Below are 20,164 nucleotides of genomic sequence, written 5' to 3'. Positions count from 1 at the left end.
AAGACATGGCATGAGTGAGCGATAGAAAACAGTCTGAAAAAGCACACTAGTTATAGAGTAACTGGTACTACACCTCAGAGTCTAAACTGTTTAACTTGTACAACAAGCGAAGGGTATTCACTTGAAAATTTGGGGTAGCGCAATTCGCGTTGGTCTGTCATCAACGCACAGATAAAGCTCAAACAATTTGTGAGCGGAGTCCTTGACCTTTTGACTTTGACGAAGTCAGTGAGGAATAGTGGGCGGATGGATGCGCGTCTTGTGAAGACCATCACAAGCAAAACAGGCGAGACAAAAATTCGCAATACTGCACCGGAAATCGGTCAAAACCACATTGTAGAGTGTGGCCTTGGAAAAAAGTATGGCGAGGTAGAGGTAAGAAATGTAGACAGCTTAGCTATGGACCAGTTGGAAACAACCATGTTGCACAAAACACAGGTAGTTCGAACCTCGACGGAAGAAGAGAGTACTCGATCAATCGCACTGAGTAGCACATCGTACGGATTGGTCAGGACCGGAGATCCGTCACTTTCAAGGAGACCATCATGGACGAGACAGGCGGATATGAGTTGGCCGAATAGAACGCAAAGTTGACCACGTAGTTGCGGATCCGAATGTGTATGCAACAGACGAAGAAGTATGTCCACTGTTATGCGAGGAAGGGAAGAAAGATGGAGGGAGGGGACTGAGTTTGACTGCGGAGACTGCGAGGCCACAATCAAGGCCAGTCTACCGGTTCAGTTGAGTTGAGTTATACAATCATGAATCGTCTACGCATGTTCAGTGGTTCGGGTCGCTACACGACTTATGACAGCAAGTAGTGTAAGATCTTTCAGAAACGAAAAATAGAGGCAAAAACAAAAGAGAACAGCGAGTAAGGATAAAGAGACGGGGAATAAATGAAATGCTACCATTGGTCGTATGACATCGCCCTGTCAGTGAATTCCATTGGAAACCACGCTAAGCACGATGATTGTTCATGGCTGAATTAATCCACCGGTTCACTAACTACCAGACGATTGTTAGAGCTTGGCACTGCGGAGAACGCAGTAAGAGGTTCTTTAAGTAGAGTCGGCAATATTGTTAGGATTTCCCAACTAAACTGTGAATATCAAACCTGACCAACGCAATTGGACGAAGCCCTCAGTTCATCTATGGACGCAAACACTTGCTGTTGATTTGTGTTGATCTTGTTAGCCTACAGAGAAAGCACAAATGCGTAACATTTACCAAGCTGAATTCGTATCCCAGGAAATTCATATCAATGCAAAGGACTCAAATTCTGTCTATTGTGGCCCAGACGGTCAGCTCCAGAGGTTTAATAGGAACATGCACGAGCCGACCGTTTTGGAACGCTGACATCAACATGTGAAGCTTCACAGAGTTGGTATGGTAGCCCCTGCTGTCGCGCTGGAACAGGTGGTTATGAAATGAAAACGAGCAAAACACAGAAACGAAGTACTTTAAAACAGATCGTACGATCGATGGATGCATGGACGCACTAATGCAAATGAGTGCAGCATATCGTCCTGACAGTAAAAATCGATAGGTTCAGTTGACTGCTCATCTGTTAAAAACGGAAGACAATGCAACTGACCGAGTAGAATTCATAGTTAAAGAAGCAGGGACTGTAGAAGTCGAGATGGCCCGTTTCCGTGAGTGGTCATTTTATCGAGAGAGAGAGAGAGAAGCAAGTCTAGAAGACGATATCCGGTTAGTACCAAATTCAATCACAAAAATGAAGTGGAGTTATCTATCCAAAAGAATGGCAATATTCAGAACGTGGTCGGTCGACCTACCTGTGTTGGGATAGCTTGTCGGCGTTTCGGCCTCCATCGAATCTAAGGCACAAAACTGACTGAGAGATATTGGACGAAAAAATTGGTTTGGACAGCAAGAGGCGATCTGCGTGAGGCAAGATATTGCGAGCAGTTGGTTGCAAGTCCTCGGGTTGGTCGGCGAACGTGGCAATAAGGCGAGTGGACCAGTAACCGTGTCAGGGAAGACGCGGAACTGAAGAAGAGAGTACTCGATCAATCGCACTGAGTAGCACATCGTACGGATTGGTCAGGACCGGAGATCCGTCACTTTCAAGGAGACCATCATGGACGAGACAGGCGGATATGAGTTGACCGAACAGAACGCAAAGTTGACCACGTAGTTGCGGATCCGAATGTGTATGCAACAGACGAAGAAGTATGTCCACTGTTATGCGAGGAAGGGAAGAAAGATGGAGGGAGGGGACTGAGTTTGACTGCGGAGACTGCGAGGCCACAATCAAGGCCAGTCTACCGGTTCAGTTGAGTTGAGTTATACAATCATGAATCGTCTACGCATGTTCAGTGGTTCGGGTCGCTACACGACTTATGACAGCAAGTAGTGTAAGATCTTTCAGAAACGAAAAATAGAGGCAAAAACAAAAGAGAACAGCGAGTAAGGATAAAGAGACGGGGAATAAATGAAATGCTACCATTGGTCGTATGACATCGCCCTGTCAGTGAATTCCATTGGAAACCACGCTAAGGACGATGATTGTTCATGGCTGAGTTAATCCACCGGTTCACTAACTACCAGACGATTGTTAGAGCTTGGCACTGCGGAGAACGCAGTAAAAGGTTCTTTGAGCAGAGTCGGCAATATTGTTAGGATTTCCCAACTAAACTGTGAATATCAAACCTGACCAACGCAATTGGACGAAGCCCTCAGTTCATCTATGGACGCAAACACTTGCTGTGGATTTGTGTTGATCTTGGTAGCCTACAGAGAAAGCACAAATGCGTAACATTTACCAAGCTGAATTCGCATCCCAGGAAATTCATATCAATGCAAAGGACTCAAATTCTGTCTATTGTGGCCCAGACGGTCAGCTCCAGAGGTTTAATAGGAACATGCACGAGCCGACCGTTTTGGAACGCTGACATCAACATGTGAAGCTTCACAGAGTTGGTATGGTAGCCCCTGCTGTCGCGCTGGAACAGGTGGTTATGAAATGAAAACGAGCAAAACACAGAAACGAAGTACTTTAAAACAGATCGTACGATCGATGGATGCATGGACGCACTAATGCAAATGAGTGCAGCATATCGTCCTGACATAAAAAATCGATAGGTTCAGTTGACTGCTCATCTGTTAAAAACGGAAGACAATGCAACTGACCGAGTAGAACTCATAGTTAAGAAGCAGGGAACTGTAGAAGTCGAGATGGCCCGTTTCCGGGAGTGGTCATTTTATCGAGAGAGAGAGAGAGAAGCAAGTCTAGAAGACGATATCCGGTTAGTACCAAATTCAATCACAAAAATGAAGTGGAGTTATCTATCCAAAAGAATGGCAATATTCAGAACGTGGTCGGTCGACCTACCTGTGTTGGGATAGCTTGTCGGCGTTTCGGCCTCCATCGAATCTAAGGCACAAAACTGACTGAGAGATATTGGACGAAAAAATTGGTTTGGACAGCAAGAGGCGATCTGCGTGAGGCAAGATATTGCGAGCAGTTGGTTGCAAGTCCTCGGGTTGGTCGGCGAACGTGGCAATAAGGCGAGTGGACCAGTAACCGTGTCAGGGAAGACGCGGAACTGTAGCATCAGATAGGAAACGAGCCAAGTTGACTCCCGCAAAGAACTCGGTTCTTCCGGAACCAAATAGGTCAACAACTCCGTTAAGGTGAGCAATTTCAGGGAGCCGGTCGGTTTGGGGATACATTACAACTCCGTTAAGGTGAGCAATTTCAGGGAGCCGGTCGGTTTGCCTTGGGATACATTGTCACTGCCGGAACCTGTTCGTGGATAGTTAGTGGTAAGCATAAACGAGTGGTACAAAAATTCGAACAGGAAACGGTGAAGAGTGGGTAAATTCAAACACACCTGAAGAGGTACCTTTCAGCATAATCACACTGGGGTCAGACGAATCAGCCACCGACCCAAGAACAGAATAATCCTCCACGGAGAAGTTGGTATCGGAGTGAGAACCTGTTTCCTGTACCACACTGGACGTTTGTTCTTCACGAGCCATACGTGCCCTCACCATTGAGAGCTGTTTTTGTACATCCTGTCGGGCCTGGTGTAGTTCTGGGTCAGCGTCTAACGAAGAGGCTATGCTGGACGAGGAGACGGAGCGTGATAAGGTTGGAGCGCCACCATCGACATGATGCCAGGAATCCGGGAATAGTGGACCACCGTCCAAAGCTGAATCTCGTATAGGACCCTCGCGAATAGAGTCAGTGCGTTCAAACGGATGGAAGGTGAGCTCACCTTGACAAACTAGAGGTAGAGAACAAAATGTGAGAAGAGGTGTGTAGAGAAGCACTCTAACAAGCAAAGTATGGGCAGGTCATGTACTGTGACCTTACAGCTGAATGACAATATTGGGCTGCGTTAGGTCGCAAGTTCGAACAGGACATATAACCGAGTGACGCTTATCGATCCCGTCACCAAAGTAAACATAGGGACTATGATGGGTTCAAAGTAGGGGTGCTCTACCCAGTAATTGGCCGCTACATCTCGAACCTCAGAGGAAGGTGCCTTGAAAAACAGAGACTAGGGATGCTTTAGCCAACCAGTGGAGTCTTATTCAGATCTCAGCTGAGTGAGTAAATTATCGGTCGCTTCACAAAATGGGATTCGAAAAGATGGAATTCACCGAATACAAAGATGATGCGTAACTGCTAGGCGGAAATCAAGGGAATAGGTCGTGCGGTTTATTTCCTTTCCTATTCGCTTCAACCATTAAAGTTGTTGACGTGGACAGATAGTTTGTATCCCCCGTATTATCTGTAGTATTGATATGACTCAGTGGCCAAGCATGGAGAAAGGAAGACATTCTTGGCTGTATACGAGTTGCGTTCGATGCATGAATTGGAGAAAACAACACATTTTACAGCTATTCCCTTACAGGTAAAGTTGTACAATGTATATACAGGCACCAAAGTGGAGAAAAATCAGCCCTAGTTGTGTCTATAGCAGACAATCCCTTCAGTCTGTCGGTCCACAATTATAAGAACATGATGCACTCTGTTCAAAGACGATCAGGGATGCTTAAAAAAACCGTTAGCCAACTAGCCGTTACGCTAGTCCCATGCAGACAGACCTGTGTGACAGTCTGTACAACAGATCAAGCTCAGGCTTAGAGGACGGGAAGATTGAACTTGAAGGGAAGAATGTGAACGAATGTGACAAAAAACTAAATGGTCGAACTTACACACATCTTCAATGCCAACATCAGCGGCCGGGGTTTGGTCAGAAGGATTTTCCAGCATACTGGACGACCAGTTCGTTGTTGTTCCAGACAACCATTGGCGTGGAAATAGAACCAACGGGCGGCGGGCGATTAGAAATTGAGACAATGCTTCCAGAGCAGCCGTTGATAGTGTGATACTTGAAGTATTCGCGTAATCTAGGCAGGTGAAAAAGGCCTGCGACCATTGTCGATCATCCAGTTCATTTGCGTACTGAGCGGTATTCTGACTAGAGATATCAGACGAGGTCAGGCGAGGATCATCGGTCTCCAGTTCGGAGCGAACCATTTTGTTGGGAGTGGATTCTGAAAGGGTGTTTTAAGAGTGACGTGGATTTCGACAATCTTGAGCACAAGCCCAGGTACACATAAGCGGATAAAAGACCTGAATACAGTGGTATGTTACATCACATGACAGAAGCCTGGTTACATGGCTGTTTGTTCAAATGTAACCCACGTCGTCCACGGATGATCACAGTGTGGCGAAGTGACGCTTGCAAAAGTGCCCTGGTGGGGCTTCAAGATTGAAAGAGAGAAATGCCAAGAACCCACGGGCCTAACTTCTGCAACGATGAGTTCAATTCAACACGTTATTAAAACAGGTGAGATTTTTTTTACACATTGCATTGGATGGATATTAAGAAGTCCAAGAGAATAAATTGAAGGGGGTGCCAGCACAGCTGATGCTTTAGAAAAAATGGGCATTTCCCACACGAGCGGACATGGTCATGCAGAGGATCACTTAAACAAGGGAATGTCGTAAGTTTTTCCAGAAAAAGAAATCTCTGGGCTTGTAGCACTGAAATATCGGATCCATCAGTCGTCCCCCAGTATGGATCTCTCTTGTAGACATGGTCGCTTTGCTTCCCAAAGGTGTCCCCTATTTAAGAGGCCAAGACAAATGAACCAAAACGGACAAACCTGATGTAAGAGGCTCGCTGGGTCCCATAGCTGAGGTGCGCACACGCAGATTAGCTCTGGAGGCACGTTTGGCTTCTTGCTCGACAGCTGCAGGGTTGGATCGGAGGACCTGCTGCCAAGCTATAGACAAGTAGCGCAGTGTGCTGAGGAGACCAGCGGCTACATTGGTCGGGGGTCGTTCCGTTCCACCGAGGTCACCTGCGAAAGGGGCGAATCGAAAAAATCCACGATACAGGTTACTATAAAAAACGGTAGTGGTAAAACGGGAGGAAATCCTTGTCGGGGTGTAAATACAGAAAACGCGCCGAAAGTGGGTAGGTTAAATAATACCGAAGCTATGCAGAACCAGCATTTGGAATGATGACAGAGATATCCTAGTCCTTCGGCGTAGCGGAATTTCACCTAAAGTTGGATAAAACACAAAAAACTGGTAGATGTGCACGTCAGATGGCATGAGATAGAAATATGGCCTTAGGTTACCATCGAGTGGGTAATTTCTTAGCAACAGAATTTCCGGCAAAGTTGTGGAGGAAGCCAGGTGATAATAAGAAGTCATTAGTTTCAATCTACCGGCAGTAATCCAAAATCATGTTATGCGGAAAACTGACCTATTATAGAACATAAGATTGATGGAAACTCAGGGGCTGCGCCTACCTGATGAACCCTAACAAGGGCGAAACCGGTCGTGGGCTGTCGAAGAGTTTTCAGCAACCTTGTGAGTAGTTTCCTTTTTGACTTATTATAGTTTACGTCAACGATATTGTTGCACACGGTTGGGAATACTCGCTTCGAGGTGCTGTACCCTAGATTGCACGTTTTAATGATGAAATCTGCCGGCCTCTTGATTTTGGTTTCCAGTACCGAGTGGTATTTGCGTTCCGTGGGGCGAAATCGATACCGTCGCTAGTTAGCAAAAAAGTTACCGAGACTAATTTCCTGACGCAGCACGTTACCCATAAGGTTGCTGAAGACTCTTCGACAGTCTACTGGCTGTTTGGCCCTTCTTGGGGCTCATCACATGGGCCTAGTCCCCGAGTTTTTATCAAGTACCTGAATGTCGCAATCGATGTCAATTGATTGTCATGAATGAGAAATTCAGTCGAGTCCCCGTTAAGACTAAAGCAATTCGCAAAAGAGCGTATGTCTCCCACTGTGTCCACACAGAACAGAAGGTTGATTGAAACCCCGGGACTAGGTTTAACTGATGAAGCCCAAAAATGGCAGGGCCAGTGGTGGGCTCTCGAGGTTCTCAGCAACCTTATGAGAAGTGCGTTAAGTTCAAGAAAATGTACTGCAATATATCGAATATCGTGTCAACCGAAAGATGATGAGGCTGTCTGTGTGCAGCAAATTCAGTTGAAAATGTCCCGTACCACGTGAAGAGAACGATTCCGTGGGCGTCCGCTATCAATAGCAAAAAACAATGGTTTACCTAGAACACGCACTCCATGCTTAGATGTCACGAAAGTCAAAAGAAGCATGGGGGGCTGAGATACTGCCACCGGGATGGCTCAGGGGGCGGAATGGCTCGATGATCAAAGCGCGAATTTACTGATCAGGAGGTCCGTGGTTCGAACCCGGCCTGTGCCTCTCGACTTCCCCTGTCTAGGCTTGGGAAACCGTGCGTCATCCCAACCCTCGTGCAACCTTCGGGTGGCATGGCATTTAGGTACCCAAAGGGTGTTACAGCTAGCTTATTCAAACCTAAACAGCAGCGTTTTAACCACTGAGCTATCTCCAGCTCATGTATTTCAGTTTGGCTCATACAGCTCACTCGTGTACCGGTTCAGTGACATTATTTCGGATCCACGACGCAGAAGTCTGGGATACTGACACCTACAACCGCAAGGTGAACAAAATCAATCAATCGTTCAGCTGTAACACCCTTTCGGTGCCTAGCTGCCATGCCACCCGAAGGCTGCACGAGGGCTGGGATAATGTCAGGTTGCCCAAGCCTAGACAGCGGAAGTCGAGAGGCGGAGGCAAAGCCAAAAAAGCAACGAAAATCCAAAATATTCATTGTAGTACGAAGCGAAGGCGACAGGGAAAGCAGCCATGAATCTGTTCTCCTAAAGTGGACGTATTTGCCCTTTAGGGTCATCACTGACAACTCTTGTGGTCAACAAAGCTCGTACATCCGTACATACGGACAAAAACGGAAGTCGGAAAGTTCGCTCCATGATGTTCCCTCAGTTGCACGTGCAGTTGGCAGTCGAACTGGTGATGAAATTAGACTCACTATTGCTCAGGTACTAAAACACGGATTACAGACAGGAGGGGTTCGACCCGACCTCTACTTGGGCGACCTGGCGGTATCCCAGCCCTCATGCTTCCTTCTGGGGGCATGGCAGCTAGGCACCGAAAGGGCGCGACAGCTGAACGACTTTTTTAATTTTTTTACGGAGAGGAGTACGAATAAGTGAAACAACAGTAGACCTACGGAGAATTCGTTGAAGCAAAAGTCGAAACAGAGTCAGTGGGACACGCGAATACTGGCAGGTTAGCACCAAAGTTTGAGCGACTGAACGACGAATCAAAGCCGTTTCGGACGAGAGTCGCAGCAACTGTCTTCGTAAAAACTGTGACAAAAAAGTCGCAGAAAAGAAAGAGGCAGGATGACGTTTTTTCCGGTTAGTCAGCGCGTCATATAAACAAAACGATAATAGTTGTTTTAAGACGATCACCGCTGTGAGCAGAGCTAATCAATACGTATGCACAAAAGAGAATGACGATCAAAGTAAGAGACAAAACAAGTAGGGCGACATATGGCAGATACCTGCGGAAACCAATTCTGCACTGCGGTCTCATTATTAGAAATAAAAGTTCAGGGGTCATAGTACACTTGAGGTGAGGTTAATGAAATATTTAGATGCGAAACAGCACGCACAGTTAACTACTGCACTGGAATGCTTGGTTAGCGTCCGCTTGTTTTTCTTTGAGTGGCAGTCCGAGGAATGCCAATTTAGTGTAACAATAGATGCAAAAACGAAGCATACCGTAGCTAGGTTGGCTCAAACAGTTCTGGCATGGGCGCAATAAAAAAGAGTGAGGTATTATCGCAGCTGGAGTACATCTGTAGGCAGACCATTAACATCGCGGAGTATTGAAACGCCAGCTGTACGAAGTAATCTGGAATAGGAAATCCAACAGAATTTGATTAAAGGTAACAGAGGCACTGCTTTCAGGTGGCCACGAAGGAAGTATGTTCCATGCGCCGAAACAGAAGTATCTTTGCATTTTCGAGAAATACGCTCATTTGCAAATCGATCTGATTTTCACGAGGACTCAACTGAATCTCTCGTTTATGATATTCTACAACTGAATGTGCTGCGCACAGGCCGCCTCACGTTTCAGTTGGCACAAGTTTCTCGTGAAAACCAAACTGATTTTGCAAATGAGTGTATTTCTCAAAAACAGTCCAATTTCGGTTCAAGTAGAACATAAGGTTGACGGAAACTCGGGGACTGCGCCTACCTGATGAGCCCCGAGAAGAGCGAAACCGGTCGTGGACTGTCGAAGAGTTTTCAGCAACCTTGTGAATAGTTTCCTTCATGAAAATATCTTTGCATTTATTGTGAACAGGACTTGATGACATTTCGTATCCTAGCTCAGCCAACGTGTTAGATGATACGTAGTTAAAAACCGGATGTCTTGAGTTGAATACAGACCATGAAGCGGTTGAAATTTTGATCCCAAGACGTTAAGGGGATGTAGAAATGGGTGAAGAAATAGATGGAATTCGAAGGTAATAATGGACGGATTTACTTTTTCTGTCGATATTGAACCCACAATGCCTTACTGATGAAAAGAATTTTGTGCCACGGAGACACTGGCTACTAAGCCAGTAATCTTTGGGGAAACTCGCAAGCACTTGAGAAGTAGGGTCAGTTGAAGCTCGGTGGTATGATGGTTTGTAGTACAACCATACACTTTGTCCCTCTCCAGTTGGACAAAATTAAGGTGAATTCGATCGTGATTAAGAGTGAAGGAAGGCTGCTGCTCTGTTCACTGAGCTGGGTAATATGGTTGCAAACGTTTCGTCATCTACCAAGATGGTCATCAGCGCGTAGTGATTAGGCGGCAGGTCGGTGTGTAGACGTTGAGCAGTACTGTCTGTGTAGACTTATACGTCTTGAGGACGAAGAAGAATGTGGCTGTTGATTGTGATTTGTCGGCCTGTTTGGATGGTCAGTCTCGTCTGTTGGATGAATGACTAGTTCCATTGTTACCACCGTTCTCTTTGAGTTGTCCGATGGCTAACCAATCAGGGAGCTGGCCAGCCATTCGACAAATTCGATGGGTCATCCAAACCGACCGGCAAATCAAAAGCATCGGAGTCTCTCACAAACTAGTCACTCAAGAATCCAACATCTGATTGGAATATCAATGGTCTGAACCTGAGGTTGAAATGACAAGTACAACACGATCACGCAGTCCCTGAACGACACTCATCAGCAGTGCCGACAGTCACAGATGGCACCCTGTTTTATCGATTACCAAAGACTGTTAAGGTGTCATGCACAGGTGTCCTAGCTGTTCAGGTCGGAAAAGTCTTTATATGTGATTTGGACGAACAAAGATACAATACTGTTGGCAACACCTCTGAGCGTTATGAGCTGCACTACTGAATCAATTGGAATGTGAACCTGTCGCACCGATGGTGTAGTGAAGCACGAAAAATTGGATGAAGTTCTCCGACAGCACTCAAATTGAACCGCGGCCAGACTAAACACATCAGAAACGAATTACACCGGAATTATGTTGATTGCAAAAACAAAAGGTGGAGTTTTCAGCCTTCGCAACACGATCACGCAGTCCCTGAACGACACTCATCAGCAGTGCCGACAGTCACAGATGGCACCCTGTTTTATCGATTACCAAAGACTGTTAAGGTGTCATGCACAGGTGTCCTAGCTGTTCAGGTCGGAAAAGTCTTTATATGTGATTTGGACGAACAAAGATACAATACTGTTGGCAACACCTCTGAGCGTTATGAGCTGCACTACTGAATCAATTGGAATGTGAACCTGTCGCACCGATGGTGTAGTGAAGCACGAAAAATTGGATGAAGTTCTCCGACAGCACTCAAATTGAACCGCGGCCAGACTAAACACATCAGAAACGAATTACACCGGAATTATGTTGATTGCAAAAACAAAAGGTGGAGTTTTCAGCCTTCGTCAAGCTGTCGCTCTCGTTTTAAAGTTCCCACTGAATAAACTCAGCTGGCGACCATATTCAAGAATAATTAGTTCATTACAATGAAAGTCAGAACGATGGGAAAACTTGCAGAAGTCACAGTACGCAGTTCACCGGTTAGCCATTCACGGAATTGATCACATCACTCGTTGGGTGCACACATGCAACCGACAGAAGGTGAATTTGTTTTGTAAACCTGGAAAGGATGCCAGTTGACTTTGAGCTTGAACATCCGCTCTGTATCGAACCGTCCCAACCGATAAGTCGCGAATGAAAAACGTCCTCACCACACTGAGGACAACTACGTAAGCAAATATCCTTTGTCTCCTGTTCTCTACCTTTGAAATCGGCCTAAAGCTTCTTACTTTTTTTACAGGCATCTGTTTCCTTTCTGTTTACTAAAAAAAACTGTAAAGCTTGGACGTGACCCAATGTCATGTGAAAACCATGACAAAATATCTTTGGATACATCAGTAGAGAAACCTTGTGGATAATCCAATGTCCACTGAAACAGTTCGTACCCTGCATAAGCAAATGTGCAACAATAGGATGGAAATTCAAGAGAAAAGCCGTAGGAGAAATAAATTCTGAGACAGAATGAACCCACTTACTAGTCTCAGGATTGTTGGAACTTGACTAGACGAAAATCAGGGACGCAGGTGGTAGACAAAAGGGCGAACTAAAAAAGTGAACCTACATCAACAAGCTCCCGTTCAGTTGCGTGACAAAATAGTTGAGAAGCAATCTGCCCGAACTGTTCCGAAAGCACATCGAAAACCGACTCATCGTCTCGTTCGCAAATCGTAACAAGAACCGGGAGAAGGTTCAAAGTGTAGAACCTACATGTGTTGGAGAGGAAATGGAAGGCGTACAGTTGATATTTAATGGTTACGAGTGTTGAGTACAGTAAATCTGCCTACTAGCCGGAGACTTACCTTCGTTTGGACGCCCGGATTCGATGCACAAGACCAGAGAACTTGTTGAGCGCCACAGTCACAGTTCTAGCATTGGCATTGCGCTTCAATTCCAGGAACAGTTCAAAGATGACCTGATGTGTCATGCTTACACGAAGCAGCTGAAACAAACGGAGAGGACAGCAACCGTACCAGCGGATAAGTCAAGTACGACAAAGCAAGCTTGGAGTACAGTGTTTTGCCGCGCGAGGGGGAGGCGGGACCTCCTCGTTCCCAGAGAGGAACCCAAAAAAAAACGGAATACCAACAAATGTTAATAGCTAACATTGTTTTCTGGTCTACACAATCGTTCAGCTGTAACAGTCCTTCGAGGCCTAGCTACCATGTCACCAGAAGGAGGCGCGAGAGCTGAGACACTGACGGGCCATCCAAGCCTCGACAGGAGTAGCAGAGAAGCGAAGGTTGGGCTCGAACCAAAAACCCTCCGGTCAGTGAGTTCGCACCCTAAATACTGAGCTATCTCGGCTTCATTCCACAAACTAAACTTAGTAGATGTGACATCTTCGTACTAATGCTCCCGGAGCACCTAGCTGTACCGACTGCCGACCGGAAAATAGTATATTGATGCGTGTTTAGGCATACTATTCACCTTAGGATTAATCCAGTCTCTTTCCACAGGAAATAGCACGATGCCAACGACTTAAGCAAACGGTCCAGATTAATTAATTGGCTGTTAGCGACTAGGCATTGTGGATACATCATGATACCACACCAGCAAGTTTCTATCGACTGAATATAAATCGTCAAGACCGACAACTTATTCCAGAAAATACATAATACGTCAATTGAAGTAGCATCTTGAAGCTGAAACGGAACTTCAGGTAACGAATCAGATGATTTCATGCCTGAATTAGATTTCAAGTGGGGACATGATAAATGTGCAGTTGAGTCACCCAACAAGGAAGCAGCCTGATAGCCCGTGATGGTCGGTGGGTACCGATAATAAACCGGAACTGCAGGCCGTGAACAATTTGTAAGTGGTTCGGGGGATTTGCCAGCTTGGCTACAAACTACTCATGGGACTAATCTAACTGGATTTTCAGATGCCAAAGCTGGATAACAATAGAAAAGGTTGGACTTGTGAGAGCGATCCGTCCATTGAGAAGGCAACCACTGGGACATCCAACAAACTTTGCAATGCCTACCTTGCCACACTCAGACTTCGGGGTCGACAATCTCAACCCCAGCCAAGAGCTTACTGTTTGTCAGATGTACCGAGTCAACCGTTATATCTTAATTCGCCAGTACGGATTTCGGTCTGTGTAATGTTAAGTCACGGACTCTTTGAAGGAAGAACGCCAAAAGGGGATGTTTTCAGGGATTAATTGAATCTGGAGTTTAATCACATGGAATAGCACATTTAGGTGACGCATGAATACAAAGAAATAACGGTTGGAGTAGATTATGACGGCCCTTTAATGGGAAGTAAGTTGTACTGGCGATATAACACAGTCACTCATGTACTATGAGTCAGTCAGGAGCGGTATGCTTCAACAATAAGGATATTGGGTGTTATCCAAGCGTTACAACACCTTGGTGCCAAGATGAAGAATATCAACTGCTAATCCACTAACTAAATTGTGTCTAAATATTCTCCCGAAGGCGTCAATAGGAGGGATACATTTGTGCCGCGTAGAACAACTTTACCGATCACGATGCTCACTCCACTAACCAACTAAACCGCAGACTTTTGCTGTGCTGATCAGGGATCCGCTCAATCAAGCTCAGTTCACTAATTCGTACAGTCAGCGTAGCAAAGGAGATGTCCAGAAAGAAATTGGCCTGGTTGAAGTGTGCTTTCTATTGTTTCCCTTGAGGGCAATTTGACTGTCCAAAAAAGGCCCACTTCCCAGCAGCCGTGCTCGAGTAAGCTACGAAACTACTCGACTAGATTCCGGCGCTAGCTCCCATACAGACGAGAGTAATGCTTGTAACAGTGACCAAAATAAGATGGACGATTGTGGGAAAAGAGAAGGTAGTCGCAAACCGACGAATTTACGAAGAAAATCCTACTGAAAAACGACCCAAAAGATGAACATAACCTCCGGAAACCAAATCCAAAGAGAACAAACCGAGGGACCCACCTACCTTGATCAATTTGTTGATTCCTTCATCGGCAGCAATACGAACATCTTGATGGGGATCGTTGAGAAGTTTAAACAGGCACGGTAGCACAAGGCTAAGGTAAGATGGAGCCTGACTAGATGCTTTAGACTGAAGCCGAAGCAGGCCATCAACTAGTTGATGTGTTGCACGAAGCAGCTCTGCGCGGCCAAGCTGAACTCCTTTTTGGGTGGGAGAGAGGACTGTGGTTTCGGGAGTAGAAGCATTAAGAGTAGAGTCACCAGTAACATCGAAAGAGGATTCATTAGAATTTGATGTCACTTGACTAACTCCGAGGGCACGCAAAGCAGCCAACAAACCGACATCAGCCATCGGTGCAAATCAGTCGCGGACCGATATTGAAAGGGGGAAATGTTTCATTGGTCCAGAATCATTGAAAACAGGAAATTTATCTGTAAAGGGACATGGACAAACAGTGCTTACATAGTAGACATATACATGTAAACCAAAAAGAGCAATCGAGGCATATATATATATATATATATATATAATCTTCAAGTCTCGACACGTAGTCTATCTGGATGCTTTTAGTGTTTGCACCCCGAAGCAAGCAATACTTGCCCCCTATGATAACCAGGTCGATGCCCGTCGCAATTATGTTACAACCGGATAAAACGAAAGCATAATTCGTTTGTAGCTCGATACGGTTTCCGAAGTTACGACCGTTTCTTGCCGCACCTAGAGGAAGATTGGATCAGCACGAGTTAGACCGACAATGAACACCACCAGAAATGCATCAGGAGGTAAGCTTTAATCGCTTGATGAATTTGACTGTGCGATGGAAATAGCAAGTCATCGTGATTGTAGTATTGTCTATCCTGTGGCCTGTGAGTTCAACATCCTGGGTATAGACTGGATCAATCGCTTGGCCTTTAAACATTACAGATCAACAAATTATACGTATCAACACCAACAGATGGGAAGTCAACGTCTTAGTACGAAAGACGTGTACCTGTGAAAGAGTACCGCCCTGGGCACCGGACCTGGTGTGTTGAAGTCGTTCCCAAAAGAATCAGTCAGCTGATTTATAGCGTCCGGGTGGGATCATCGATATGGAAACTGCATGTCAATCAACCACGGTCAATTGAGGGACCGATTCCAAAAGTGGAGGAACAGTCAAACTTGTTGCTCATCAATACCCACTGCTTCACATTTTCCACCCACGACGGACCCACCGATACAACCGAGACGCTGTACCGATCGTGTGAGAAGAAAATGAAGCCTTTTATAATTGAACCGCGCCGGCAATCGTACGTTGAACGGCCAAAAGAGGGAGGAAGCCGGCAAGCATCCAGGCCAGTCAGTCAATAAACTCAGCAACGGCCGATGATGATGAATGCTCAGGCCCGCCACAGAAGCACGACCGACCATGATAAGTGTTCAAGCACTTTATAGAGGCAAGATTGGTGATGATGGGTGTTCACCAAACGCCAATCAAACAGCTGATTCAATGTTAGAAGTGCCCTTTGAATAGTGCCAGGCTTCTTGTAACTTTCGCTCTAGCTTGTTTGCAATAAAGCTGTTGTGTTCATTGTTAGCGAGTCTTTTTAGGACATTGAGGTTATGGAGCGGAGCGGGTCCAGCAGTTGCTAACAACAATGAGAGTATACGGAGAGCTCTCCAAAAGGCCTCCGTACATAAGTGGTGTCTGTCAACCCACTCTACCCACTCTCATCATCATCGACAACATGACATCAATGTCCAGCACTGATGCTGCGCTGCCGACGGCATCCAAACGTTTCGTGATCTCCTTCATACTCCTCTGCCGAGTCAAGGGTTGGCCACCTCTCTGCTTACGCCACTCTCAACTGGGCATGGAAAACAACACTCTCTTCGGCATACGCCACACATGTCGCATCCAACACAACTTCTGTACACATTCTTCAATGGAAGTACCCGATGCACAACCGACAACGCGCTTTTTAATTGCCTCATTACGTATTAGCCGACACCAACCTACACGAAACATAGTTCTGAAACAACGACGGCAGACACTGCAACGATGCCTGGCGGTCCACAGAGTCAAAGCCAGTTTTCAGCTCACGAAACACAACCACTGTTGGTTGCTGGAAGCATTGTCGCTGTTCCCGAATTTGTCGGAGTGTGAAGATATGATCATGCATCCTCTTGCAGGACGGAACCCAGCTTGGTTTTCAAGGATCTATCTCTCTCTGTATTTAGTCAACCTTCAGAGGATAAGACCAGAGAGCACCTACGATGCCACAGCTAATAGGCTGATGCCACAGTAGTTTTCACACAGCGTCCGCGTACCTTTTTTGAAGATAGGGATAATTGTCGACGTCCCATTCTGCAGGCACTTTCTCTTCGTTCCATATTGTACCAATAAGCTTCGACAGATAGATCGCCAGGGGTTCTCCCCCTTCTTTAAAGAGGACTGGATACAGACCGTCCGGTCCTGGTGCCTTATCGCGCTTCAGTAGAGCTATTTCGTATCTTATTTCTTCGTTCCGAATGGTGATCTCTCTTTCCTAGGGCCAGTCGATCGTACCAGTTGATACAGGGTCGGTAGCAAAAGCCCTCTCAATCTTCCGAGCTTTCGATGTCCACCAGAACTGTTGGTCTTTTCTTAGACTCTTCACTAGTTGGAGTTTGAGAAATTTGCGTGCACTGTCGTACCTGTTGCCCGCTGGTATGGTTTTCCTGGCACCACTGGTCTTGTGGTCGAATTGGGGAAGTCGGACTGACAGCACTTAACGCCGCTAACACAGCCCCTTTTACATTTTGCCAAGCTTCGTCCACATGCTCATTGCCACCACAGTATTGGTTTACTGTGGAGAGTTGTTGGGCCGGCTCAGACCGATACTGTTGACCTATGGTAGTTCTTCGAAGACAGTGGATCGGCATGCTTGTTGCTGGCTTGAAAGAGCCTGAAGGGAAACGAAATTTCAGGCGTGCACGCACTATGTTGTGATCGGAGTCAAGTGGTGTGCCCCAGAAGGAACGGTAGTCTTGAATCGTGGCTCTCCATCGGTGGTTGATGGCCGCGGGGTCCAGAAATAGTTCATGATCAGCACACAACTGAAGGAGTCGATCTCTGTTGTCTGTGCGGCGAGCATCGACTCCGAGTCGACCGCCCAAATGTGATTCCAAAGAGCTCAGACAACCGAATTGAGCATTCAAATCGCCTGCAAGGATCACAATGTCAGTGCTTCTTGCTTGACGAATGAGCCCGGGTAGCTCCGCCACAGAACTGCAGTCGGTTGGGACACCGGTCTTTAGGCCGACAGGCATCGAGCTTGATTGAACTGGATAATCGGATGGCGCCAAGACGACTGTTCACTGGAATTTAATCCAGCAAGGCGCGTTCAGCTCTGAAGCTGAGTGGAACTCCCACAGCATATACTCCACGAGTCACCGCTTCTGAGTCACCGGACACACGGAGAGAGAAACGTGAAATGTGTTTATTCTTGGCGTTCTGAGATGCATAATCACGCTTGAGCCTTGTATACATGTTTCAGAGACACAGTATACACCAATTTTAAGGGAGTATAAGATTTCAGCAAGCAGTGCCTGTTTGCTAATTTGACATAGAGTACGGACGTTAAAGGCTCCTATGCAGAAAGGATCTCGTGGATTTAGAAGGGTTTTATTTCGTTTATTGTTAGTAGGCAGCGGGGGGCATGAGGCCCTTCGGTCAGACAACTGACAGTCCAATGGCCCTGCGACGTTTGCTTGTGTGGTGAGGAGTTGAGGAGGGGCATCGGTGGACATTAAAATGCGCGGGCAAATAATACTTTCCGGTTGCCCAGGCCGAGGGAGGGGGTTTGGTTGAGGCACCCATCCTTCAGCCTTTGACTCAAAAGTCTGACCCACAAAGCAGTTGGAAGACGTATGGTTTGGTTCAGGGATCCTGCCCCTAGTCTCTGAGTCAAAAGTCGGATCCACGAGGCAGAAGACAGTAGGGTTTTCTTTGAGGACCCTTCCCGAAGCCGATGACTCAATAGTATGACCTGCTCAGCTGCAGGGGGTTGGTCTAACCCGAGGGCGCATGGAATGGGACATTACAGTTTCATTCCTGACGCGGCTGCGCAAAGCACATACCTTCTGAGCAGCACCGAACTCTTTGGTTTTAAAAGTATTTCGACCGGTGGTCACGGTCAACCGTTAGTCGATTGGAGCGTGCGGTTTTTGAGAGCAACCTTTTCTGACCCGTCTTTCCTCAGGGCAAAGCAGCATCACTGCATTCGTGAATATGGACATGCCGGTCGCCTGAAAATACGTCTCACTGCTTTCACACATTTGTCGCAGAGGACAGTACAGGGTCTCACTGCGCTTGTTCGGACACAGCCCTTCGACATTCCTGACATGGTTGCACATTGTGGAACGAAGTTCCAACCAGTGTAGCCCGCGGGATCGTTGCAGCACTCAAGTCCAACTACCAGGTCAAGGTGGCAGCTTTAGGTCGCCGGTATGGTCTCTCTGGCAGCACTCAAGTCCAACTACCAGGTCAAGGCAGCTTTAGGTCGCTGGCATGGTCTCTCTGAAGGCAATAAGAGCTGCTGATCTCGAAGATATTCAGTGTTCATTTAGTCGAGCCAATGGCATGAACGAACAGTTCTGAGAGGTCAGAGGATGGCTTCTTTAGCTCATCTCCATTCAACGTCCAAGGTATCTTCGTCGTCCGCACGACTATGCGCTTCAAGTAGCTTCCTAGCCAGATCAGCTCGATTCTCTTCAGCTACTGAAACTTTTCGAAGTAATGAACAGAGATTCCCTCCTTTGGCCCCAAAGTTCTGACCTGGCCTGCACGATGGCATGATTATAGTCAAGTTGCGTACCCCAGAAGGAACGACAATCCATAACTCAGGTCATATGGTCCGACTATCTTGCGGTTAGTGGCCTCCAAGTAGCTCGATGTGAGCGGTTGTCGGAAGTGCGTACTGTAAACTCAGCATCGATTCAAAACCTACTACACAAATGAGCTTCTTCCCGACTTATTCGTTCAACTTGTGCATTCATGTCACCAGCCAGGATTACTATATCCATCTATCTTGCTACCCGGAAGAGTTGCGACGGATCTCGATAAACCCATCCTTCCCAGTATTGGAACTGCGTTATTTTGGAATGTATACTGATACGATAAATAAACGCCAGTTGCCACATCGACCTACAATTTATCTTAACTGAGCCAGACAACCGAACAGCGCAAAGGCGACCGTTCATTGGGGTCTAGTCTAGTAAGGCGCCTCAAGCATTTGGACTAAATAGATGTCACGAGCCATTGGTCAAAATTAGCGGATACCAGAAGAGTGAAGTGCGGAACATCTGAGCTTGTCCTTAGCGGCCTGAGATACATGACCAAAGCAGGGAATTGTATGCATGTTTCGGAGACACAGCATACATCAACAGACAGGTAAAGCAAGGTTTCAGCAAGGAATGCCTGCTGCCCAATTTGACACAGAGTATGGACATTAAAGGCTGCAACATGGATAAGACCTTTTGGAGTTAGTGTGTGATTATTTTTGTTTGTATTTCTGGGCGACTGTTGAGACACGGAATAGTTGCTAGGGTGTTGGCAGATGGGTTGATTGAACTGCATTGTACGAGGGGTGGGGAGGACTGTGGGAAACGGCCGGTGAGCGAAGACTTGCACGGGCGAACGATACTTTCCGATTGCCCAGGTGTTAGGCCGAATTCCACACGGATCCCTCTTCACCGCTTGCACTCATGTGCCGCTACGGCCGAGAACTCATCCC

At 46.5% G+C, this 20,164-nt stretch overlaps 3 protein-coding genes across 3 annotated transcripts in view; 2 read left to right on the top strand and 1 right to left on the bottom strand.

The window, feature by feature from the left end:
- T265_03772 (hypothetical protein) overlaps positions 1–16,203 on the bottom strand; it is a gene marked incomplete at both ends in the record, with an annotated part of 54,207 nt that extends 38,004 nt beyond the window's left edge. Inside the window, 9 exons of the mRNA XM_009168325.1 lie at positions 450–646; positions 3,861–4,256; positions 5,194–5,535; positions 6,151–6,348; positions 8,591–8,729; positions 12,047–12,188; positions 12,285–12,424; positions 14,412–14,712; positions 16,136–16,203. Coding sequence (XP_009166589.1) covers positions 450–646; positions 3,861–4,256; positions 5,194–5,535; positions 6,151–6,348; positions 8,591–8,729; positions 12,047–12,188; positions 12,285–12,424; positions 14,412–14,712; positions 16,136–16,203 — 1,923 coding nt within the window. The remainder of the gene's footprint in view (positions 1–449; positions 647–3,860; positions 4,257–5,193; positions 5,536–6,150; positions 6,349–8,590; positions 8,730–12,046; positions 12,189–12,284; positions 12,425–14,411; positions 14,713–16,135) is intronic.
- On the top strand, positions 247–594 carry T265_03771 (hypothetical protein; the record flags this gene model as incomplete). The annotated part of the gene is made up of 1 exon (XM_009168324.1): positions 247–594. One exon carries the CDS (start codon positions 247–249, stop codon positions 592–594), a length of 348 nt encoding a protein of 115 aa, XP_009166588.1.
- T265_13319 (hypothetical protein) lies at positions 9,628–12,754 on the top strand (the record flags this gene model as incomplete). The annotated part of the gene is made up of 2 exons (XM_009168343.1): positions 9,628–9,685; positions 12,618–12,754. Coding segments are annotated over 2 exons (195 nt in total), but the record flags the coding sequence as incomplete, so codon positions are not given.
- Positions 16,204–20,164: the final 3,961 nt, after the last annotated feature.

The sequence above is a fragment of the Opisthorchis viverrini genome, assembly GCF_000715545.1.
Source record: "Opisthorchis viverrini unplaced genomic scaffold opera_v5_60, whole genome shotgun sequence".
Taxonomy (NCBI): Eukaryota; Metazoa; Platyhelminthes; class Trematoda; order Opisthorchiida; family Opisthorchiidae; genus Opisthorchis; species Opisthorchis viverrini.
This window is presented reverse-complemented; position numbering and strand designations above follow the sequence as displayed.